The following is a 26638-nucleotide window of genomic DNA, read 5'->3' on the forward strand; positions in this document are numbered from 1 at the left end:
AGTCAATCCATTTGATGAGTGTGAATGGGTTTTCATGCTCACATTTGGGTTTATCCTTCAACATGTATGCAGAAAGTCAATTAATTTGATGAGTGTGAATGGGTTTTCATGCTCACATTTGGGTTTATCCTTCAACATGTTGCAGAGAGTCGATTAATCTGATGAGTGTGAATGGGTTTTCATGCTCACATTTGGGTTTATCCTTCAACATGTATGCAGAGAGTCAATTAATTTGATGAGTGTGAATGGGTTTTCATGCTCACATTTGGGTTTATCCTCCAACATGTATGCAGAGAGTCAATCAATTTGATGAGTGTGAATGGGTTTTCATGCTCACATTTGGGTTTATCCTTCTACATGTTGCAGAGAGTTGATTAATTTGATGAATGTGAATGGGTTTTCATGCTCACATTTGGGTTTATCCTTCTACATGTTGCAGAAAGTCAATTAATTTGATTAGTGTGAACAGGTGTTCATGCTCACATACTGTACACTGTAAGGGGGCTGTACCACGATGTAGGGAGCAGTCTTATTGTTGAGGTGTGAATGGTGGGTACAGGTAGACGTAAAGCTGCATGAGCTGACTGGCTTGTCCTTGATGAGATATCCTTGATGAGATATACCTGATGAGCCCTTAGGGATAAGATGAATTAATCTGATGTACATGTAATGATCAGCCATTGGAGTGATCAATGGAAACCACGCTGCTCCCCCGCCCCCATTACCCCTTACATGTCTTATTTAAGGGCAATATGGCTTATCCTACATGTAGATCTATATTAAAAGCCATTTTGCTTATCTACTAAATTATTATCTACTTCCATACTACATGTACAGTATGTACAGTTTGTAAATTGTAGGCAAAGTATGATGGAAACATTTATAGTGTACAATATGTACATTGTACAAAGAGGGAAAATCGTAGTTGAGAAGGTAAAATTCATATTTGGTGATAAATGTATAACAGGGGACAAATTGTTCAATTTTATAATAATCACTTGAAGCAGTTGATCAATCTATTTCTTTTATGTCAAACCTTCACTCCAGAAGAGCAACAACTTTATTCTGAGTTCTGACAATTATATTACGAAAGATAATAACAGGTGAATGAAATACTTCATCACCACGCACTGGGAAGGAAGCATCCATAAATTTGAATATATATATATATATATATATATATATATATATATATATATATATATATACTTAACGTTATTAACAAAAATAGCGATGCCCATGTCGTGCCAAGAATCTTTGCATTAAGCTCAGAATATCTTGCTTTGTACCTCTATCATACACTGTGGTGGGGACAATTGTGGATTAATGGGCAAGAATACAATAAATCTCTCAGAAAACTATTCACAAAATTGTGGGGTGAGGTTTCTTTTCAGATAGGGAACATTCTGCTTTTGCTTAGTTCAGCTTAAAGGTAAAGACCAGTATTGGAAACGCCCCAATTTCAAAAAATGAAATGGAAGCTCTCATTACCAATCATGTGAAAGAATATGTTTTGACTAATACATGATGATAACAAATTTGCCGGGAAACCGCCTACTAATTCATATATTTGGTAAATTTGTTTCTCTCATGGTCTGTGAGAGATATAGGGTAGTCCCATATAAATCTTTCTGTGTATAGTGCAGCTTAGTGCTTGTAACTTTACGAAGAATGGGCCAAATTTCTTATCATTTTGATGATTCCAGAACCTTGCAGATGCTAGATGCTAGATAATCAACCTTTTCTGATCGATTCCACAACGTTTCTTTCACAGTGCAATCGCATGACCATAACTGGTCTTTACCTTTAATATCTCTTGATATTGCATGTGCTTTGAATACACTGCATGACTGCAGTAGGCCTATTGAAATAGTATTTCAACTAAGAGCAGTATTTTTTCTTTTATTGTGCTGTTATTTACATTTGCTGAAGTGGGCAGATCTGGCAGAATCTACTACATGTAGATATGAAAATGAAAGATGGTTTTTGAAAATTTCGAGCTCTCAAATTTGGTTTCTGGTGTCGTGACCTTTCATCCTTCATCGAAGTGGAAGAAGAGAATGTAATTTATCAGTGTCCTATTTCTGGTATAAATATAGAAAGTGTTTTCACAGCCTCCTATCAAATGCTTGTCGTCATTGGCATGCAATGCTATAGTATACTGCCATGATTGGAGCTTTGTCGCCAGATAAATGGTAAAGGAAATTTAAACACAGTAAATTTAGAAATCTGGTGAGAAAGAGGAAAGGTTGTAAAAATGGGAAATGTGTGTGTGAAGGATGACATATGGTACATGTACTTTTATTATCATTGGAGGCATCGCACTTTGAGCTATTACTATTAGAAAAATGCAATTAATGTGTTGACTCTGTGAATTCATGGTTGAACAATTAAACGATGAGGAGAAGAAAAAGTTTGATCAGCTGTGAACATTTGTAGAGATATGGATGGAAGTTGAGCTGTTTGCAACTTTGCATTTATATAACAAATAGAACATGTATATGACGAGATGTACATTTGTGTACATTTACATTGTATAGGCCTACAGTGTAAATGTACACTACGCTGTAATATCGTATGTTCATGCTACATGTTTTGCCACATTATGGGCGCTTACAGAACCTGCAATAAGACACATACATTTTTAGATTACAGTCTTGCAAACTAATACTTGTCCATTGTATGATTGTAATAGAATATAAAAAGTTGTAGTTTAATCAGGAATCTAGTCTAGTAACCAGAAAGATGTTTTCCAAACAAATGTGTACACACATGGGACTACCCATTCTATTATCCAGAGAGGGGGGGGGGGGGGGGGGGGGGGTAATAAGTATTACTTTTTTCATCTTTATCTTTTAATTAATGAAATATATGAAACATCATCTAATTCATCTGTTTGGAGCTAGAAGAGCAGTGTAAAATCATGTGACTTTTTCAAATTTTCACTGATTTTATTCAAATATCTTAAACAATAAAAGTAACTTAGTAGGAAGGTTTTGGTTCCCTTTAATGCCCTTCTGGTTCCAAACAGGTGACATGTTCTATTAGCATTGTTTTTGTTGAAGACATTTACTTGTATTATTGGCAGTTTTTGTTGTTGTTATGTTGTTGGAAAATTCAATTTTTCTTTATAATATCCCATGCTCAAAAGTTTGAGCATACCACTATGTTGATTCACTAGCTATACAGACGGATATGTATAGGTCGAATTCCTTGTCATGTAAAACGGTTGAAATCTCCCGCCCCCTCCCATCAAATACCGAGGGAGAAGAGTGAATATAATCAAATGAACACAAGTGCAGCGCACACCCAATATACACATTTATGCACAAGTGCATGATGCGGACATCCTGTTTATCTTTGGTGGCAATTGGCATTGCCTAATGTAGTATAGTGGCGGCGGCAAATAGAATCAAATGAATTTATTATTATTATTTTTTATGAGCAAGTATCCTTGGATTCCAAATGAAATTTCTCAAGTTAATATGCAAGGTGTGAGCATAGGAGAAAAGTAATTGTGTTCTGAATGGTATTATGTGTACAGGGATTTAGCGGTTTCATTCCATTCTGATATGGTTAAAATTGAGGATAGGCACTTTATATTTTTATCCCTATTAATGAATCGGTCGGTCAGACATGGCCCAGAGCGAACATTTAATGTTTACAGTACATGGAGGTGCAATTAAATTGTTTTGCCAATATCAGAGATGCCTTCATGTCTGAAGTCGGTCAAACTTGATTTGCTAAAGACTAGTACTGTTTTCACACTGGCAATATTTTGCTTAACCCCGTACTGTAGGTGGGGTTAAGGGGGGTCTTAGCCCCACCTATAGTACAGGGTTAAGCCTATTCCACTTTCTGTTCAGACTGGCTTTTACCAAAGTGGGCTAAAGTTGGCTAACCCCACCTATGGTATGGGGTTAACTAACCCTGCAAAATAGCAGGGCTTACTCCGCAATTGTGATGCTAACTCCTGCTAACCCTGCAATTGCGGTGCCAAGCAAATGAATGAGAACAGAAACGAAAAATAGTCTGGTACTACGCAATGGAGCGTATCGCAGCTGGCCAGATGCGAAGTATGTCCAATCATAACATTCACGATATCCGGGGTTAACAAATTGCAGTGAGAACAGCGTGAATTTTCTTATTCCGGAATAGGCGCTAGTACGGGACTGAAAACAGCGTGTGTGAAAAGCCAAAAAAAATAGTCTGGGGTTAAGGATAGTACGGGGCTACGCAAAGTACGGGATTGAGCAAAACCAGTGTGAAAAGAGTAATAATGTTGCTGAAATTTCACATTCACCAAATATTAATAATGTTCCAATAAGGGTATTCTTTGTCTGATTAATGAATATAGTTGGATGGATTCCAATAGATAATATTTCATTTCATAGTTTAATTCTAAAAATAATTTGCTTTGTTCAAGAGGATAGGAAAGTCGAGCCAGTAAATAGATTGTCCAAATACACTGAGATGTCATTTAGGTTCATTCTCCCACCTAACACATCCAATCAGGAAAAACTTGCAGTATTAAAACCAAGTGATTCAAAACAAGTCCATTAATTACTTCAGAGTCTTAACAACAATGGAGAACAAAACCAGCCCTACCTACAAAACAATTCTGACTCTATACTATAGATCATTGATAGAGAGTGTAGCTACATACATGTATAACATAATATGCTATTTTGGGAATGCAATTCAAAAAGATAAGAAGAAGTTAGATGGTACGAGGAGAGTAGCACAACGGATAATTGGCAGTAGCCTACACGCAGTATCCATACTGTATGAAGAAAGAGTACTTGCTAAAGTCAAACGAATCATGAACGACCCCACCCACCCGCTTCACACTAATTACAATTATAATAGGTCAGGCTTTCGTTTGTGTGTGCCCAGGTTTGCACAAGTGAGAACTCGGCAATCATTCATATCAAACTCTATCCATATGTACAACGGAATGTCTCGAAGACCCAGTGTTGTACTTTAATATCATATTTAATCTAATTAATAATTCCCAAATTGGTTTAAGACGAAAATACATGTATGGGTAGATTGGATACCAAACCTCCTCAGTATATTTACATTTATCTCACCTGGTAATTTGTTGATCACCTGACACCTCCTTTTGCTCTGCTTCATTTACTATGTTAACCATTGTTCTGAATTAGTGTTTATAAAACAACATCCGATCCTCTGTTAATCTGTGCTTAATCATATGTTAAACCTTGTTTATTTACTGTTAATGTCTACATTTTTGTAAATTCATTAGTAAATGTTAACCTGTATATGTTACACCAGTGAAAACCAAATATCCAGAAATGGACAATAAATACGAAATTGAATTGAATTGAATTGAATGCATGAATGTTTAGAAGCAAAGTTTGCATATATATATCCAAAACATGTCCCTGTCATGGTACAGGTGCATTTGTTCATTAATACTTGGCTTTCAATCCACATATTGAGATTCTGTATCTCAGACTGGTACTATCTACCATTCAGTGTCCGTTTATATCAAGGTTTTGTTCCTCGTGAGATGTAAATGGGAATGTTCCTTTTCCATGGTTACGTGTACCTGATATAATGATGATTGAATGCCTCGGTGCTAAAATAATTCAGTGCCTGTTTATATCAAGGTTTTGTTCCTCTTGAGATGTAAATGGGAATGTTCCTTTTCCATGGTTACGTGAACCTGATATTATAATGATTGAATACCTCGGTACTATAGAAATCTTTGAATGTACATGTAGCTGCTGAGCTGCAGCTAGTAATAGGGACTTTTAGAATTGTCGAACGACAACGTGGATTGCTACGATCGACGTACTTGTAATGCACTGCCTTGAATGGACGTCACACGTATCAGTCCAAGCAAATCTAAAAGTCCCTAATGAGAGTGGAGTGCTCTGAGTGTTGCCACGTTACATGATTATTTGCTTTTTTATGAGCAATTCTTTGACAGACAGGTGCTACTACATGCATTTACAGCAAAATGTCAATTCAATTAATATACAAGATTGAGGAACTTGCTATCACTTTGACTTATCGTGGAGTTATCTTGCTCCTCAAATCACTTTGGATTTTTATTATTTTATAAACAAATCCATTAGCATTTAAAAAAAAAGCTGCATGAGTACATCAACATCTACTGTATACGGTATATATAGAAAACAATTTCTCATTCAAAAGAAGCTCAAACTTGGTATGTTTTATAATTGGTTTTAAGGGATTGCGTTACTATCCCAAACAATTACTTTAACTTTTCCTCTTCTGCTGTATAAGTTGTTACTGTGTGTTCATGTTATTCCACACCACATGACAGTTTTTGGCAGGGACAATCAACCTACCATGCCTCAATAGCTTTTTGATATGCTTGTTTAAATTTGTGTTACTTTGTATTTGATAATTTAAAGATAATTTGTGTGAAAATATTTCTGTTTGTTTGTGTTATTATTTATGTATTTTCAAATTGAAGGGTGAAGATAACTTTAATTCTGGTATTAAATGTGATTGCATTGTGAAAGAAGCATTCTGGATGTGAATGATAACTAGTGAATGTGTAGTGAAATTGACTCGGTCTGGCAGTCTTGTTGAAAGTCACATACTGTTCATCCAACTTTATGTGTGTTGGGGACTACACAAACACATTGGTCCATACACCTCAGATACATGTATTTCTTGTCATATTTTGATTATATGAAGAGATTGTAAAAAAAGCTATCGCTTTCAGGGCTTTTTTGTGTGCGATATTCTTCCACACTAATGTATAGAGAATTGAAAAGCTCACAAATTATTTTTCACCTTTCCTAGAACTCCGGCTTCTTTTTAAGTTTGATTGGTAGTTCCAGTAAATGTCTCCATGAATTCTGAAACGCTTTCCTTAAAACAGATGACATACAGTAAATGTACATGTGTTATCTAATTTCAAGTACAATTTGAATGTTTCAAGTCATACTATTCTCACTTTCTTATTTGTTCTCTCATTTCTATTTTGTTATGCAGGCAGACAGTGATATATCAGCAGATTGTAACCATGTGAGTATCTCTTGATTTTTTTCTACATGTATTTTGTAATTATTATACTTAGTAATCATTGATATTCAATCCTATAACTGGAGTACTATGATGTACATGTATACATGTTTGTATGGATGTATAAACATGAAAGCTACTCGCTATAATTATTCTTACGACTTAAAATATCAATTTAAAGGCAACCATGCAAATGTAATGATATTGACGAAATAATACTTTTGATTCTTAAAATCAAGAAGACAGTTATTGATCTATTAAAGACTGTCATGTGTATGGGTCCAGAAGAGTATTAAAGAGGAATTCAGATCATTAGCTGGTTTTAATAAAAGCATAAATACAAGTGAAACGTAATTGTGAAAGTTGGAGCAATATCTGATTAGAAGTAGGAAAGTTATGAAATTTTGAAGCTGTCGTCGGTGAAACACAAATTGGCAACTCTGTGACATATCTTGCAAGGTCCTCTCCAATGTGTTCTGTACAGAAATTTCATAAGCTTTCATTTTCTTAATTACAGTATATGTGACGGAGAAGATTTGTTTCTTATAGGGATTGTATAGAAACATATTTGCAATACCGGTAACAAAAGTAAGGTGCATGTACATGTATGATTGAATTTTTTTGGGGGAAATAGGCATTTCTGATTTTTAATTAGTACAGTGCAAATGGGAGGGAACCTCACAAGATACGTCACAGAGTTGCCAATTTGTGTTTGATTAATCGCAACTTCAATAATTCATAACTTGCTTATTTTTAATCTGATTTTGCTCAAACTTTCACTCACCTGTTTCCCTCTTCTGCTTCTAATAAAACCAAGTTCAGGGTTTACTTCGCCTATAACCCCATGCTATCCTTTGCTCACTTGCGCAATGGCTACCCCAAGACTAGAAGCTATAGATAAGGTCTTTTGTAGGAAACTCAAACCCGTTTTAGATGATTATGCAATTCATTTATGCACTGCATAGTACATTATATGATACGCAGGTGGAATTATTCTTTTTTGAGAGGACAGACAAGAGGTAAGTCTCCAAAAAGTATTTTTCTCACTTTGGCAACTAAAATGCACATAGTGGGACTCTCCCCGCGTTTTAACAGATCTGCAGGTAATCAGGGTCCACTTGTGCTACCTCTGGAGTGGTCTATTGACTTGCTTACGGATATCTATTTACAGCAGTGGCCTTCACTATACTATGCTTAACCCTGAACTTCATGTATTTCAATAGGTCTTTTTTGTAATGTAATCAAAGTGAATGGATGCACAGATCTTTGTTAAAGGTATTCACCGGTGGTGATAAAATTGCGGTTCAAGGGTTTTGGGTGCAAAATATCCATTCAATATTGTTTAAATATTGCCTTCAAAGGTTTAGATTGCAATAATTTAATATAAGGTGCCGGTTTCCCTGCAAAATTTGTATCATCATGCATTACGGTGGTCAAAACATATTCTTTCACATGATTGGTAATAAGAGCTTCCATTTCATTTTTTAGAGGGGGCGTTTCCAAAACTGGTCTATACCTTTAAGTGCCTCATTACAAATATATCTTATAATTCACCTTTTTAAAGCCCCTCTAAAGTTTTGGGAAACCCAAATTTGCTTAAAATTTGATGGTAAAATTTCACTTAAATTGTGTCATAATGTGAAAGAGGATGTCATTTAAGACACACTTCTGCTAAGATTTTCTCCTAAAAAATGTGTTTGAAGACAAATATTGATAAAAGAATATACAATCTTTCATCAATATATATATTGGGGCTCCCAAAACTTAAAAGGGGCTTTAAAAATAGTTGTATTTCAATAGTTGGAATTCAAATTGCATATATTACGTGTTGTTATACATGTAGGTAGGACCCTAATGTTTGTCCTACCTAGCGCTATCAATGTATGCAATTCACATTCTGACTTTTGAAAGACAATTATTCATAACAGGTGAATGAAATAATTTGTAATGAGGCACTTATCAAAGATTTGTGCATCAAATTTGATTACATTTTTACCAAAGAAAATGGTCTATCTTGGTCTCACTTGAACATAGCCCACTTCTTATCCTTAGCCACACCCCAAAGGTGGTGCTAATTGAGTATGAAAATGAAGTGGGCGAAGCATAGTCCAGTACTGTTGGCTGGGCTAAGGCCTCCCTTAGCCCCGCTGATAGTACTGGTCTAAGGAAAATCTTGGGAGTAGGAAAAGGGTATAAGCCTAAGGTTCACATGTTGTTCAAAATCCAAATGACTAATACACCTGTACGCAAACAAGTCCATCGTCCACGTGTACAATGTACATAGCCTTGTCCCCAAGTACTCTTTTGAGGTCACCCACACATCCGAACTTACAGAGCTAACTGATAATGCAGAAATACTATTGATCTTTTTTTGTCTGTTCTGTCTGGTTATAAGCATGACTGGTTCTTGTCAAAAGCTTCTATATTGATCGGAACAAGAAGGGACGAAAATGCATTTATGTATAAAAAAACGGCAGGGCTTACTACAATGGGATGATGTGTTTATTCATACTTGTTTGCATGATATGTACGATGTAGAGATGAGTGCCTCTGGAGAATCAGTAGGCATAAAAAAAAATGGCGATGCCCATGTCGTGCGGTAAATCGTACATTGTGCTAAGAATATCTTGCTTTATACCTCTCTCATACACTTTGTATAGACTGGCAAACAGCATCAGTATGAAGAAACAATTTTTATGAGGTCAAATTGACAAACAACTGGCCAATCATCAATGTGAACTCTTGATAAACCTCACCCAGTTATTTGATGTTATACAATTTTATACAATTTTATACAATTTTATACAATTTCATACAATTTCATACAATTTTATACAATTTCATACAATTTTATACAATTTCATACAATTTCATACAATTTCATACAATTTCATACAATTTCATACAATTTTATACAATTTTTGTTCAATACTACATTCTGACTTGAGTGGGACCCTGATTCTTTATCGAGGTTTTCATTTGTAATGATGCACAAACATGCCTTTCCATATACGTTTCATTATACGATGTCTAGACTAGAAAATAATGTTTAATTTAGCTAATAGCGTACGATTCTCGTCTAGCTATATGATTGGAATTCTGGTAATCGGTAGTCAGGGTTAGATTGATGAGTTCATGTAGGTGATGTTCTAAATTAAAGACCCTATCTGATGAAAATAGAACTTGATATAAATGGAAAGTGAATGAATGTAGAATACATATATATACAGGGAAAAAATTAATATTTATTTTTCAGGGGCTCCTTTTCAAGCTTGCCTGCATAAAAATAACTCTCTAAAATTTGTTTTGCATTGAACTCTATGCAAATTTACAGGGGCTCTTTTGGGGGGCAAATTTGCCCTGAGCCCCCGTGTATTATTGCACAAAAACAAATTAAAACTTCACTTTCCGCACCCCGCCAAATTATGGGTCAACAGGGGTCAAATTTGCCGAAGTTACAGTGACGACACAACATGTGGACCCCATCGGTTCACATATATAGCTGAGGCAATAAGCCATGCAAAGTCATCGTGAATATGCGTACTCCACATACGATGATGTCATCAAGTCGATAGCAAGTTTTACGTCGTCAACTTCCAATTTTCAAAGCTTTAGATTTTGAGTTTTCAGACACTCCTCTGACAGACACTAAAATGGCACATAATATTATTGTAAGTTATCTAGCTTATATGCTTTCCGTTGATTAATAATTCATCCATTTCATTTTTCAGTTCGCGTATGGTCTTTAAGTATTTCGTAAAAGGGTGCAATCACTAGTAGAATGATGTGCTTCTAATCTGTTGAGAGCCAGAAGGGTGTTGAGTCTGTAAAGAGCTTCTGAGTTGAATTAATGCCCTTTTAGTTCTCAACAGACTACATGCTTGCTTGTAGTTGATACTTGATAGACATGAAATCACTCCTCAAGCTACAAGCATGCCAGACTTTCAAATGGTCACCAATTTCAGAGAGATGGTAATGATTTTATATCCGGGTCGGCATGGGAGTCGACCCCTTGCACATGTGTACCCATATGATTCTAGTGTGCTCTCAAGTTTCTTACAATGACCTCTATTTTTGTTGTGTCTGAATTTGCAATATTGCTTCACAGAAGTTATAATTAATGTTACATGCTTTTGTTTTTTTTCCATCTAGTTTCTGTGGAGTTACAAGAAGAATTTGACCACTGATTATCGCTTTGATAATGCTGCGGCTGAAGTATGCAGAGAGGACTTGTCAAAGGTACACATACCACGTTCAATATATTCAATGTTTGGATACATTACAGAGTAGTTACATGTATGTCTTGCCTATATCTTCAGAATGTACCCCCATTATTAAACATCAAAGGGCATTTAAATGATTTATACTCTTGAATCCTTTGTAGGGGCTTTACTAAAATCATTGACACCTTTCTACTTCTGTGATATGTTATACAAATATACTCTTTATCATCATTACTCGTTACATGTTTAATGTTGTTATAATTTTTATTATTATTATTGTTATTATCATCACTGTTAATATTATTCTTGTTATTATTGCTGGGGGGTGTTTCACAAAGATCTTAAGTTGAACTTATCTCAAAGTTGGACTTAAAATATTTTGCAAAAGTTATTTTTAAAAGGCATAAAATGTTGATTCAAATCATTCATATTTTCTATTATCAAGGAGATTTCATGTTCTTGATGTGGAATTTATAAAAAGTCTAAAATACTTGATTTTTCTCTTTTAAATATATTAATTAAAGGCTACAAATGGCTCTCCATAATTGTTGAGTCCAACTTAGAGTTAAGTTCGACTGTTGTAGAAGATGAAATCTCATTTTGTTTTCAATCATTGTGAAATACAGCTCTCAGATTGCAGCGGCCTTGAGAACGGAAAGGGTCTGGTTCTCCCGTGCCTCCTCGATCACGTAGAGGAGATAAGCATCGACCAGTGTACCCAGTACCTCAACAGGATGAAGCAGATCATCTTCAGTGACTACAGGCTCATCACAGGCTTTTATCAGACCTGCAATGATGACATTGACAAGTTCAAGTGCGGCGTCGTCAACGAAGGTGGGGCACCTCCGCTAAACAAGGTACGGCATACGTATGTTTAGATCCATGTTCTTATAACTTGGGGTGCGTTTATTGACCAATTTTTTTACTAGAATCGGGTTTCTCAAACGTCTTTCAGGCAAATTTTTAAGGTGGTACACACAAAGCCTTTTTCAAACGTCTTTAGATATGGGCATATTGTAATGCCGAAAAATGCCCCTTTTGAATGTGACATACAGCCAGAATCACGTTTCTGAGACACGATGAACGCAAAGCTGTTTTGAACCCCACATACAAATCGGACCTTCCCAGGCTAATTTCCGGTTCGGAGGCTAGCGCACACCATGTGTTGTGTCATCTTGTTGTACAAGTATGTGTGTGTAGTTGACCTCCGAGAAACTGTCTGCTTCCCGGGTCAAACGGCGCAAAGCAGCTGCGCAGAGACAAGGCCTTTATTTTGAATCGTGAAGAGACAATAAATGCGACATCCCGCAAATCACGTTTGTATAGTGGGGTTCAAAGTGGGGTTCGATATGTACGTATCTAGTGGCAAGACACGATAAACGCACCCTTGGTCAAACCCGACACTTGGCCTGATGTCTGTTGTACTCAAGGCGTTATTTCTATGGCATTGTCACCTGCATTAATCAAGCCAGTGAAAGCAATTACTCCATACGCCAGTGGGTCCACTGTTCATTCATTTTCGTTGGCGATTTCACCTTCATGTTGTTTGCCAAAGATCTCCCCTCTCCATCCCTACCCGACCCCCCCCCCCCTTCCCCCAAAATGATAGTGCATCACACATTTTTAAAGGATTACTTCAAAGTAAGCACAAGAATGTGAGAGAGACATTTGTTCATAGCTGGCCAAGTTATGACACTTAACATTGATTATTACTGTAAATCAGACTACTTAATATGCCTTGGCAGTACAAAACTCAACAACTATCGTTTACCTAGCTATTATGCATATTGACACCATGCTAACATATAAGCATGCGCAATTCAAACGCATTCACGTCTCTCCTTCCAAGACTGGTTATACATATACATTCAAGAATATTATTATGACTTTTCAAGCTTTCAAACCGAATTGACCATAGATCGCTATTTAGATTTCAGAGATCTGGTTTTTGGTTCGTAAGTACAGGGTATTGCATACATTGTTTTCTTTTTTTTTTTATTGTGTGGACATCAGAGAGCAATAGAAACTGTTAATTGAATCCTGAGAGGTTCTAATAGTTAGCCTAAGTGTTCATAATGCACCATACAAGGGTATTCATGGTAAAACATTAGTCTGTTTAATTACAAGGTTAATTAAGCCAAAACTGGGTGCCATGAGTTTTGAAAGATTTTTAGTGGAGCTATTGAACTTTGTGGAGCTATTGAATAGAACAATCTGAGTACAGACTGTTCTCGAGAAACATTTGTTTTGTGAAGATAGCATACATTGACTCGTGTGTATCATCTAGAAAGGGCATTAGAACAGGGCATTAAATCCTATAGGTCTTGATAGTCTTATTGATAGAGCACCTGAGCCGATAGGACTGCACAGACAAATTGCTTTATATCTCGTGGAAATGTGAAACGAGGAGAGTCAACATGGCATCGAGTTTCCTGAACTTTACTAAGTTAATATTCAATTTTTTTTGTATTTGATTTACTCTCTACTTTTGAACTTCCGTCTCTGGGAAGAAAAAAAATGTTCCAAACTCCAACTGTGATCAAAATTATGTACAGATATATTTTATTTAAAAAACCATACACACCCAAATCTCCCCAGCAACATGATGTCAAATTAACAAGATTGATCATTAAAAACATAATTTCTTGCCTTTCGTAAAGTTCCACGTTTGTGGTAATAAAAATTTGAATATTTGAATTATACTTTAAACTTTAAACCAGCAATGACAAAATTGATTTGAACACAAGAATGGGGAATGTGTTGACTTCTTTTCTTGCTTCATAGTCATACATCCATTATTATATATTTACTGGTACATATATATATATATATATATATATAGGACACAAGGTAGATAAATAAAAACACCGGAGAAGTGAATATTCCACTGACGTTTCGGGCATAGCCCTTTATCGAAGTGATTCAAGCATAAACAACAATATACAAAATCAAAAATATATAGGCGACGCTTGGTAGTCAAGATGCAAAGGCGCGTGAGAGTACGCGAAAGAAGAGAAAAAGAGATAGAGAAACGTCACAAAGCTCAAAAGTTGGACCATTGTGACGAAAGAAAATAGGAGAAAATTAGAAATATAGGGAGCGTTAGAAGAGCGTATCTCCAGGGGAGATACGCGGAAAGCAAAAGAAAAGGAAAAGAAGAGGCGCACAGAAAGAAAAATAAGCAATAGAAAAAGCATTATGACGTAATAAAGATATTAAAGTTCAACAAAGTTCAGTGTGAGTTAGGGAAAGATCTGAAAGTGGCGTTCATCCCGTCCGGGTGGAGAGTGCCAAGTTTGAAGATTATCCTCTCCTCCATCAGCTTCCTTTCTTTCTCATCTCGGCAAGATTTCAGCACACATACTTGAAGGTCATCAGCATTATGATCTCCGATGTTGAAGTGGTGAGCTACAGGTAGTCCGGCTGTCTTCAGGCGTATGGAACGCAGATGCTCCGTGATTCTATCGGCTAGGCGTCTCTTTGTCTCCCCGATGTACACCATGGAACAGCGGGTACATGTCAATCCGTAAATGACATTAGTGGTGGTACATGTGAATTCTCCTCTGATATGCCAAGTTCCTCTGGGGCCCACCACATCATGGGATGAGACATGGGCGCAGGTCTTGCAACGAGGACGCTTACACCGAGTGGTACCAGGATTAGTGATGCTGTGGGGTATCTGACTGGGAAGTCTTGAGCAGACAAGTTCGTTTTTGATGTTCTTCCCCCTCCGGTACGCCGTGATGAATGGGTTGGCCCCAAATACACTAAGAGTCGTCTCGTCAGCCCGGAGGATGTTGATGTTTTCACGTACGGCCTTAGCAATTCGCTGAGATGTATGGTTGTACGTGAGTACAAGAGGGGTGCGGGAATTAGAATCCTTACGTCTCTTAGTCAGAGCGTCATGTTGTGTGATTCGGCTAGCCTTCATCATTCCCCCTTCGACGATCTTGTCGGGATAGCCTCTGTCAGAGAAGAAAGTTCTCATCTCCTTCGCTCTTGACTTGAAATTAGTGTCGTCGCTGCAAATTCGTCTTAGTCTCAGAAATTGTGAAAAGGGGATGGCCTTCTTACATGATGGGGGATGACAAGAGTCGAACCTGAGATATGAATGCGAGTCCGTAGGTTTGTAGTGAATATCAGTCGCAAGAGTGTCACCCTCCACACTGACTTTATCTATCTACCTTGTGTCCTATTCATTTTATGCACCGACGCAGAACCATTTATTTTTACATTATATATATATATATATATATATATATATATATATATATATATTTATGTGATTTCATGAAATGACATTCCAATATGTGATAAACCTACTTGGGATTTCTTCTTTACCATATTTGCAAAGTAAATACTTCCTCAAATACTCCCAAGATATGTCATTATTTTAAAGCTGTAATCCTATAGTTTGGAGGCCTCAAAAGCTTATTAAAGAAATCACTTACTAGTAAGCAGTTTCAGTCAATCAAAAAGCACTTAAAGCAAACAATTTTATGGCTCTTAATAATAATAATAATAATAATAATAATAGCCTAATAGTCCACTCCAAATTTTATTAAACCGAAATGGAAATTCTTGGCTGTAATCCTCAGAATCCCACAGATTACATGACTAATGAGCCTATAAGCTTGAAACCAGAGGTATTGGTAAATAGTATTGATACATTGTCTAGACTCTTTAGAGGCATGAGGGTACCACTGCCTGTCAGGGATTTGAAACAGAGCCTCTGAATAGCCTTACAAAATCCTCTTCAAATGCTTTGCAGGCTTTTGTCCTGTATGAAAGGGCCTTTAACTATATAGGATCTACACCACAAAATGACTGTACAAATGTAAGCGTTGTATTTTTAGTGGTTTTCGATGGATAATTTACTGTACTGAATATGGCAGCGACCCATTTCACAAGGAGCTGTGTCTAGGGACATTACGCAGGAATCTTCTAATATTCATGCTTCACTATGAATGGCCAGCAGGTCATGTATTTACTAAATATGCATGTGACCAATTGGCCCTACGCGGCCAAGCCTCCAAGGTGCGCGCGATTATTATTGCGAAATATTCTTTACCGTCCCTGTCACTGTCAAATATTGTATGCTTGCCATATTTGTCACTGTCCACCCACTCGAGGTTAGTGGGTACCGGGCAGAATTAAGTCCTTAATTGCAGATATGCTTATGCCAGGATAATAATAATGGAGTGCTATGAATGTAAAGTGTGACAGACATGAGCACTATACAATTACAAGAACCACCAATGTCATTTGGCAAGACATTAATCTACATTTGCTGCACTTGACCGGGTGAGGTTTAATGTTTATATCCGGGCAGGAATCCATTCCATTGCAATGATCTTTTTCTTTTTAACCCTCACAGCCCCAGCCACCACACTCCCAAGGTGGCACCATCCATTGCCTGGAGAAGAACATCCAATCCCTGGACAAGGACTGCAAGCTTCAGATCCTTCGCGTGGCGGAGCTCTCCTCCAACGATTACCATGAGGACAGGTCCCTCTTCTTCGCCTGCAAGGAAGATCGGGAGAGGTTCTGCGCCAACTCACATGCCGGTCAGGGCAACATCTACAAGTGCCTCAAGGAACATAAGTTCAGTCCGGAGATGAGCACAGATGTAAGTGCCGTACAAGCCACTATTTTCACGTAAAGATATTTTCGCAGATACAGGGTTCAAGAGGTTCAAAGTGTTGTTATATTTGTGTAAAAGGCATCGTTTAACATTGTTAATTCTGAGATGCATGACCCTACGTGTTAGCAGTGTCTGTGATATGTGCCTCAAAGTGCCTCAAAGAAGTAAAAATCTTGGAGTGACATTTTTCCCAATAGACAGTAGTGTTATAAAAAACGTTAGGAAAACAAATTCTTGAATTTCGATTTCCAATCATAAATATCTTGATAATCAGACACACGATCGGCTTGTAAAAGTCGTGGGGTTGCTGGCTGACCTAAAGGTTTAAAATTATCATTGCAGCATGAGCTAAATCCAGGATTTTATTGCAGAATCTGAGACAAAGTTACCCAATCCCTTTAAGCCATAACCACTTCCATTTATGCTTTGCAATTACTTCCATTCTGTTTCTGTGAAGCATGAACTCGTTACTGAGTAACGTAAACGTCATAATATAAGAATTATTTTAGGAGAAATAAATGAAATTAATCTATTGAAGTGCCTCATTATAATCAGTCTGGTCTCCGATTGCGCCGCATGACCCATTGATGGCTTGTGCTACTGTACAGACACTGTGTGCTTCATGCAACAGAGCTTGATTTTGTGAATTTTTCATGCCTCGTTAAGCCCTGGAAATATTTGTGCGTGTTGTTCAATTGCAATCAATGAATGATTCATGAAATTCATGAAAATTACTCTCCCCCCCCCCCGCACCCTGTGTAAAAATAAGTGCTTAAAGCTCATCTGTACTAGTTTATAGGACGGATTAGACCACCCTGCAAGGTCACTGGACAGGTGATTATCTCATCAACTCAGCTCTCAATTAACATAAGAAAAAGAGGATCACGGGGGACCAATGGTCACCGATTAGGCATTGTTTTCTATATAGAGGGAGCAAGTATCTACAAGTAGTACAGTTTGGCTTTAATACATTGTACCCAAATGGCCTCCTCCATCAGTTACCATCTGTGCGTAAAGACCACATTTTCCCCTTTGAAAAGTGGTTCTCATTGCAAACATGTAATAAAGGCCACTTGCCTATGAAGACCACTTTTCTTGCCTCCCCTGAATCTTCAGATTGCATTGATTTGATTTGATTTGATTTGATTTTTGATTCAACAGTGTAAAGACAAGCTTACTACCCGGCAGAAGGTTGTTGCCCAGGATTACAAGGTGAACTTCAGGCTGCACCGTCGGTGCAAGAAGGAGATACAGACCGCTGGATGTCAGGAAACAGCAACCAAAACCAAGGAGGTCAAATTGGCTGAAATTTTGATATGCTTGGAAAGTGCTGGCAGAGCAGGTTAGTCAAATTCATATTTCAGCACAAATTCCATTTTCAAATGTATAGTAGTTATTTTTAAAGGTAATACAAAGTTTCCATTGAACCATTGTGCCTCTTGAAACCCTGACCCCACTGAGGACATTCCTTTGACCACCTCGATTCCTCCTCCCTCTAGGAAACAAAATCAGCGGAGAATGCCAGGCTGAGCTCACAGACACCCGCAAGGAGATCATGTCCGACTATATGATCAACCCTGGGCTCGTCAAGGCCTGCTCCAGTGAGATTGATGTCCAGTGCAAGGGCTTGAGACGAGAGGGAAAGACAATCCACTGCCTCATGGCGCTGGCTAAGAAGGGAGGTATATCGGCTGAATGCAAGAAGGGGGTGAGTGATTTATTCTCAACCTGCCGCAGAGTGACCACCTGTATGTAAAGACCTAAGTCGAGAGAGGTCTTCATTCCAAATATATGAAGACATCACACAAAATGTATGGTTTGTGTTTAAATGCAGCCTCCAAGACCTCACTTGTTTTACTTTGTATGTTTAAACTCTAGGGTGCCTCCATGTTCTACTCGTATATTCCACTCCAATCGGTAATGAGCATCTCCTGAATCTTTGGCCATACCCTACACAATAAAACTTGTTTAGTATGATAACACTTGTTTCTGTGGGTCTTTGTTACATAGCATGAAATTGTAGCAGTGACAGGAACAACTGGTTGCACAATTGATATTTGCAGTCAACTTTTGACTTCCTAATATGACCATTGACCCCAAATGTGTGACGATGTACTGGACTTTTGTTTTGCAGCTGTCTACCCTTGTGGAAGAGGCTGATGCTGGATCAGACTACAGAATAGACCCCGCTCTTCGCAATGCTTGTAAGGAGTCCAGAGCCCTTCTCTGCCCCAAGAAAGACGATGCTGAGTAGGTATCCCTAGGATTGTACAACGTGTGCTCCATCATAGGTCACTTCGGTGATCATTTCCCCACGATCGATTTATTGGACTCGTTGAATTCCTAACTATCAGTCATTAGTATAGAAAAATTGAATTGCTGTGAATTGTAAATCTGTTAGTCAGGGAAAAGGCCTTACCAGCTTTTATTTTGGAGTGATATCGGACTGACTGCAATGACTATTTGTTATTTTCTCAATTTTCCCTAATCCAGCAAGGCTCTCAGGAGATTCTTAAAGAAAAATACAGAGCACATCAAGTTGAATGATCTACATATAAAATTCAAAGCTTTTCTTCATTTGTATGCGCCTTGAGCATCACTAAGAGATGGATATGTTGCGCATTACAAATATTGTTATTATTATTATTATTATTGGTGGCATTTATTTTGTTATTTTATCCCAAGTTTGATGGCATGGTTTCTGTTTTCATTCCCCATAATGTTATCAGGGATGCCAGTTTTTAGTCTATTGCCTGATTTCAGGCCCTGTCACGCATCTGTTTCTGGCTCTATGTCATATGGAATGTATAGGGATGTAACATGATGGGGCCTCTTTTCAGGCTAATTTGGTTTAAACGACTGGTATGCTTGTCTAATAGTACATATTGCATTTTGTTCCCACAGAACTCTGTCTTGTTTAATGGAAAATATTGAAGATAGCCAGATGATGGATTACTGTGCTGAAAAGCTTATGGAAATACAGTATTTCATCTCCAGAAATTTCAGGTGAGTTGTCTTATTTTCAGTCTTCTTTATGGTACAGTCAAAACAGCCTTAGCGACCACCTGTCTATGACGACCACCTGACCATAACGACCACAAATAATTCCACCACAGAATAGTCATGTACTAACTAACCCGCTTGTAATGACCACCTGCCTAACGCGGCCAGCAACCGCCCATTTTGACAGCGCGAGGAAGAAGTAGTGTTGCCACAACGACCGCCTGCACTAGCGGTAGGGCTGTCAGCAGTCAATGGCATGCTCTTTGCTGCTGTCGTTACACAGAAATGCATACACAAGCAAGGCCGTCCTTTAGTGGTAGCTTCATGTCAATGGCACAGGGACTATCATACATATGGTTAAAAAACATCCATTTAATCATGAAATGTCACCAGAAGAACATCAAACAATCTGGAATACTGACGGGAGGTTCTCAGGACACATTCTCTCCATGGCTATCCACTACGTGTGCATACGTAAATAATAAAGTGGACCATGATTAGCATGACATTCTTTTATAGTACGTTATGATTACCATCATTTTGTTTTCACTGCATGATCACCTTTGTCCATTCTCCCTGTCTCTATAGGCTAGACCCTCTTCTCTTTAAAAACTGTGAATCGGATGCCAGCATATTTTGCTACGAGGAGAAGTGGAATGGAAAGGAGGAGACCCCCAGCGGTCTTGTATTCTCCTGTCTCCATCGTCATCTCCATGACCACTCCCAACCAGTAAGTATGCTCCCCGCTGAGAGCCAAGAGGGCATTAATTCATATACTTTACATAGCGTGAGCCCCCTTGTGGCCCTGAACTTAAAGATAAAGTTGAGTTCTGGTCATGCGATTACATTGTGAATGAAACGTTGTGGAATTGATCAGAATAGGTTGATCATTTAGCATATAAGTATTGGTGTGTACTGCAAGGTTCATGATAAGAACTTTGGCCCAGTCTTTGTAAAGTTACAAGCTCTGTACACAGAAAGATGTATAGAACTCATCTATTCATGGCCACAAGGCATCTGTAAGAATCCTCTCTTGTCTTTTGAAAGCCTGAAGGGTATTAACTCATGTACCTTTACAATGTTGGATAATTCAAACGGTGCATTTGCTAAAGAATTTCCTTGCCATGCATCCTTCAGTATGTGGAGGGCTGAATGTACCGTCATGTAATGGTGATTGCAAGAGTTGGTCATTGATTTTGTCTGCTGAAGATGGAGAGAAAAAGAGAGAAGGGGAGGGGAGAGAGAGAGAGATATAGGGAGAGAGAGGGGGTGCAGGAGAGAGAGAGATAGAAAGAGAGATAAAGATTGAAATAGGGAGAGATAGAGCGAGCAAGCATAGTATCCTGGCCCTCTGTTAAAACTCCTTTATTTTGTACTTCAGCTTCAATCCCGTTGTGCTGACCAAGTCCACCGTGTTCTCCGTCAGAGGGCTGTGAGCGTGCACCTCAACCCAAGGATAGAAGAGAACTGCCGGGTCGATCTGGGCGCGCACTGTAACGACAAGACCAAGAGAGGAGAGGTAAGCAACAAAAAGTCTGCTGTCTTTAGACTTGCAAGAAAAAATAAAGGCCATAAGTATCTTGTTTAAAGCCCCTCTAAAGTGCTGGGAGCCCAAAAAATTTGATGTCAACATTTCACTTAAATTGTATCATAATGTGAAAGAGGATGTTATTTAAGACACATTTCTGTAGGAATTTTCAAAACGATTGTGTTTAAAGTCGAATATTGATGAAAGAATATGAAATTTAGGTTTTCTGCGTACAACAGAAAACCCAAGTTATGTATTTTTTTATCAATATTCGAGCAGGCCAACTATCAAGTGAAATTATACTTTTAACATCAATTTAGGTTCATAATACCATGATAATAGGTAATGTATTAAAAACCAAATGAACGAATACCCTGGACTTGCCTTATATAATTTGAATGTATATGAAGTAGGAAACTGACTTAAGTAGGATTAAAGCCTGTCTGTACTAGTTTGGCCAGGGGATTAGACCACCCTGCAAGGTCACCCGAAAGGTGGTTATCTCCTCAAATCAGCTCTCAGGAAACTGACTTAAGTAGGATTAAAGCCTGTCTGTACTAGTTTGGCCAGGGGATTAGACCACCCTGCAAGGTCACCCGAAAGGTGGTTATCTCCTCAAATCAGCTCTCAATTAACATAAGAAATAGGGGATCATGGGTGACCAACAGGCACTGATTAGGCATTGTTTGCTATATAGACAGCACAAGTAGCTACAAGCAGTGCAGTGGGGCTTTAAACTTGTTAATTTTCCAGGAATTGAGGTGCCTTCAAGACCACATGGATGATCTGGGACAGAAGTGCAGGCAAGCCGTGGGCAACTTCACTGTGGAAGAAGCAGAAGATGTGCAGATGAACAGGAAGCTCATCGCAGCATGCGCTCCAATGCTCAGGAAGTTCTGCCAGGTGAGAGGAGAAGGTGGAGTTGTGGTGAAGATGAAAAATGCATTTCTGAGCTTTTTCTTCTTCTTCTTTTTCTTCAAGAAAATCTGCCTCCTTAAATACTGAAGATTCTTGCAGATGCCGTATATACTCAGCCTGATTGGGGTGTGCAGGTGAACCACTACACCGGGGTTTCCCCCTACTCTGATACGAATAGTGCAGTGGGTTCCTAACGTGCAAGGGTGGTGACTCTCCTGTACACGGGGCCTCCATTTAACGTCCTTTTCAGTCATGTGCGGAAGAATATCATAGAAGGAACGTCCCTGAAAAGGATTGCTTTTCGAATGCACTAATACCCTCTTCTTATTTCAAACATGACAAGGAACAGCTGCTGCTGCTGCACAGTGTGGACCAAACCTTCATGCCACTCGTGTGTGTAGAGTCCCATATACATGTACATATTTCTGTGTGCAATTTTATGTGACTCTCGGCAAGACGATTCCATTTCTTATTCCTTTGGTGATTCTGAGACCTCTCAGTCTATTCCAATTCTTCTGTACTACATCGTTGGTCTTTCCCAATTTCCTCCAAACACCTTCTTTCGCAATGTTATCGCTTGTTTTGTCTTTAAAATTATAACATTTGTAATGAAGTGTTTCCAATGTGATTTGAATCAATATTTTATTGTCAGTATATAGACTGTATCGCTAAGAAAATGGAGAATTATTTTTTTAATAAAAAAGATAAATAATAAATTTTGAAAGCTCTGTTATAGTAAAAGTTTACTTACATCAAGAAGTTTACTTACATCAAACAATTTAGAGCTTTTAATGAATAGTTGAGTTTGATTATTCATCAGAATATGGGCCAAAGTATTATCACTATAATTCTGTTTTTATATCTTTGTCTTATTTTATATTGGTTTAAAAACAGCTAAACTAAGTCTTTGTATTTTTGTATTATTTTTCTCTCAGGATAAGTTGAAAGCTAAGAGGGTTGATGAAGGAGAAGCTTTGAAATGTTTGATAGAACACAAGAATGATGATGAGATGGAGGCAAAATGCCAGGCCAGCATTGAACATTTTCAACTTGTAAGTATCCTGTTAGATGAGTGGGTCATCAATGAAGCAAAGGATCAGGCCTAATAATTACCTGATTTTTGCTCAATTTTTAAAAACCGATTCATTATTTCATTTTTGTTGTTGCTGATTTTCTGGTTAAAAATTGGTTGAAATTTTCCCATTTTTTTTTTTTAAAGGGTTTTGATTTTTTGTTGTTGTATGTGTGTGTGCTCACTATCACCCCTGGGAAAAAATAGATGGATGGATGGATGAATTAGTTAGTGAATGAATGATTAGATAGAAACTAAATATCAGGCTAGCATTGAACTTTTCCAACTTGTAATTATCATGTTAAATGAAAGTTTCATGGATAAAAGGAAGGATAGATGGATACTAAATATCAGGCTTGCATTGGATATTTTAAAGAACACTGATATTCAACCAAAAAAAATGTTCAATACAAATAACCTGTTTGCAATATATATATACATTCTGTTTGCATTTACAGATTCAGTTGAAAGATTACCAATTCACCTTCAAATTCAAGGAAAGCTGTCGCAAAGATGTTCTTAAACTCTGCAAAGGAAGCCGAGATAAGTGAGTATTACAAGGATACATGATTTATAAATCTGCATTGTTTTCAATGATTGTCTTTACAGTGTATCATTTCATTAAAAACATTATAATCTTATCATCCTTTTCAGTCCTTCTGTCTTTGTATATGTATCCCAAAGTGATTCAGATATTTAGTGTACTGACCATTCAGAAATATTTGTTAAAACTGCAAGTAATAGGACTCCTTACAAACATTAGATGCCAGTAGTATGATTCCATTAAAGGTAAAGACCAGTATTGGAAACTCCCCAATTTCAAAAAATTAAATGGAAGCTCTTATTACCAATCATGTGAAAGATATATGTTTTGAATAATACATGATGATAAAAAATTTGCCGGGAAACCGCCTACTAATTGATATATTTGGTAGATTAGTTTATTTATTGGTGTGTGAGAGATAAAAATGCACGTGTCGCACACGTGTGCGTAGTCCCATATACATCTTTCTGTGTACAGTGTTTGTAACTTTATGAAGACTGGGCCAAATTTCTTATCATTTTGATGATTCCAGAACCTTGCAGTACATCTATGCTAGATATCAACCTTTTCTGATCGATTTCACAACGTTTCTTTCAAAATGCAATTGCATGACCATAACTGGTCTTTATCTGTAAACCTCGGAGCATGTGACCATTCTTTTTACAAAGATCATTTATTTATTGCAAGGAAGCAAATTTTTTTGCATGGCAAGTCCAAAGTTTATGACCACTAGTTAACAATTTAAACCAAAGATTCAAGTTTACCTGGAGTTTGAATGAAGTCGTTCGCCCATCCAGTGCAAGGAATTACCCAGTAAAATGATGCTCAAAATGTCACTTGATGATTTACGTTCATTGTACCATTGTTGTATATGAGACACAAGTGAACAAGAAATCTTCTATGGCTTGTCCTTTATCATCAATCAACCTACTGCTGCCCCCTTTCGATACCATTCACTTACCTCTATTCTTTCCTTAGGCCCTCTATCATCAATTGCCTGAGCTTAGCTGTGCGTGATAGTGTCTTACAACAAAAGGAACCACCTGTAGATCCAGAGTGCCGCTCGCAACTTAAGTTTGAGCTCCTTCAGAGGGTGAGTAAGAGGTCTTGTAGAGGTCAAGTAGAGGCCGTATGGGGTTAAATTGGGGTCATTGTGGGGGCAGGTAGGGTCACTAGGCCCTTTATCATCAATTGCCTGAGCTTAGCTGTACGTGATAGTGTCTTACAACAAAATGAACCACCTGTAGATCCAGAGTGCCGCTCGCAGCTTAAATTTGAGCTCCTTCAGAGGGTAAGTAAGAGGTCAAGTAGAGGTCGTATGGGGTTAAATTGGGTTCATGGTGGGGGCAGGTTGTTTCACAAGGCCCTTCATCATCAATCGTCTGAGCACAGCTGTGCGTGATAGTGTCTTACAACAAAAGGAACCACCTGTAGATCCAGAGTGCCGCTCGCAACTTAAGTTTGAGCTCCTTCAGAGGGTGAGTAAGAGGTCTTGTAGAGGTCAAGTAGACGTTGTATGGGGTTAAATTGGGGTCATGTAGGTGTCAAGTAGGGGTCACCTTAGGGCTAGGGCTATATTGGAATCATGTCGGGGTTGGGTAGTGTCAAGTAGAGCTCAGGTTCGATCCATGTTAGGGTCAAACAGGAGGGAAACTTCCTCAAAGATTACAGGTTCAATGTACTAGGGCTTGTTATAAGACCATTTTTAAGGTGAAAGAGTTTTTTGGTGTTGTGTGTGCTGTGTGGACTTCTACAATTTGAACTTTATTCAAGGATACCCATTTTGCTTCCCTAGGATGAAAACATCAAGTTGGATCCCGAGCTCACGAAATCGTGTGGCACGGAAGTCACCAAGCTTTGCCCCACGGTGACCCAGGGCAATGCCAGGGTGATGGAGTGCCTACGGTCCCACCAGGAAGAACTGGGCAATGACTGCCACGTCAAGGTCTTCAACAGGGAGAAAGAGATGGCTGCCAAACCTGACATTGATTATGCCCTCATGCATTCCTGCAAGAAAACCATCAAGGTACATCACTTTTCTTCACTGTTCTTGTTCTGAAAGATGAAGTTGAGATTTGGTCATTCAAATAGATTGTGAAAGAGACAGTGTGGAATCGACCAGAAAACGTTGATCATCCAGCATATAAGTATTGGTGTGTACTGCAAGGTTCTGGAATCATCAAAATGATAAGAAATTTGGCCCAGTCTTAAAGTTACAAGCACTGTACACAGAAATATGTATAAGGGACTACACAAACATGTGGGATAAAAATCTGTCCCAATTTGTATGCTGTTACATGCCATATTTAGAATATTAAGGCATTTCAGGAGCCATGCTTTTCAGGGAACATTTTTTATCTGATATTCTTCCACACTTGCATAATAACAATAATAATGCTCACAAAGTATTTTTCACCTCTTCCCAGAACTCAACCTTCTCTTTAATGACACACATGTATACCTAGCGTGCTTGCTAGCTAGCTAGGTGCTTTGTCATTTCCAGACATTAGTGATCAAGACTCTTCATCTGCTTCTATTTCTGGCACTATGATACCAGTTGGCCTTATGAATGGATCCTTTTATTTTACAAGCTGTCTTCTTCACTTTTCCATGATTTTTTTCTATTCGGTATGATGGAACTGCCTTTAAAGGCACTATGTCCCATTTGCAGGCCCAA

General features: G+C 38.0%; 1 protein-coding gene across 1 annotated transcript in view; it reads left to right on the plus strand.

The window, feature by feature from the left end:
* Positions 1–26638, plus strand: part of LOC585057 (Golgi apparatus protein 1) — a 55829-nt gene that overhangs the window by 15812 nt on the left and 13379 nt on the right. The window contains exons 2-16 of the mRNA XM_030975472.1: positions 7000–7032; positions 11182–11268; positions 11879–12109; positions 16630–16881; positions 18058–18238; positions 18396–18604; positions 19031–19146; positions 19801–19902; positions 20488–20629; positions 21281–21418; positions 22181–22330; positions 23281–23397; positions 23876–23964; positions 24940–25054; positions 25757–25987. Of these exons, the coding sequence (XP_030831332.1) occupies positions 7000–7032; positions 11182–11268; positions 11879–12109; positions 16630–16881; positions 18058–18238; positions 18396–18604; positions 19031–19146; positions 19801–19902; positions 20488–20629; positions 21281–21418; positions 22181–22330; positions 23281–23397; positions 23876–23964; positions 24940–25054; positions 25757–25987 (2193 nt within the window). The remainder of the gene's footprint in view (positions 1–6999; positions 7033–11181; positions 11269–11878; positions 12110–16629; positions 16882–18057; positions 18239–18395; positions 18605–19030; positions 19147–19800; positions 19903–20487; positions 20630–21280; positions 21419–22180; positions 22331–23280; positions 23398–23875; positions 23965–24939; positions 25055–25756; positions 25988–26638) is intronic.

Source organism: Strongylocentrotus purpuratus, unplaced genomic scaffold (assembly GCF_000002235.5).
Source record: "Strongylocentrotus purpuratus isolate Spur 01 unplaced genomic scaffold, Spur_5.0 spur5_scaffold_8, whole genome shotgun sequence".
Taxonomy (NCBI): domain Eukaryota; kingdom Metazoa; phylum Echinodermata; class Echinoidea; order Camarodonta; family Strongylocentrotidae; genus Strongylocentrotus; species Strongylocentrotus purpuratus.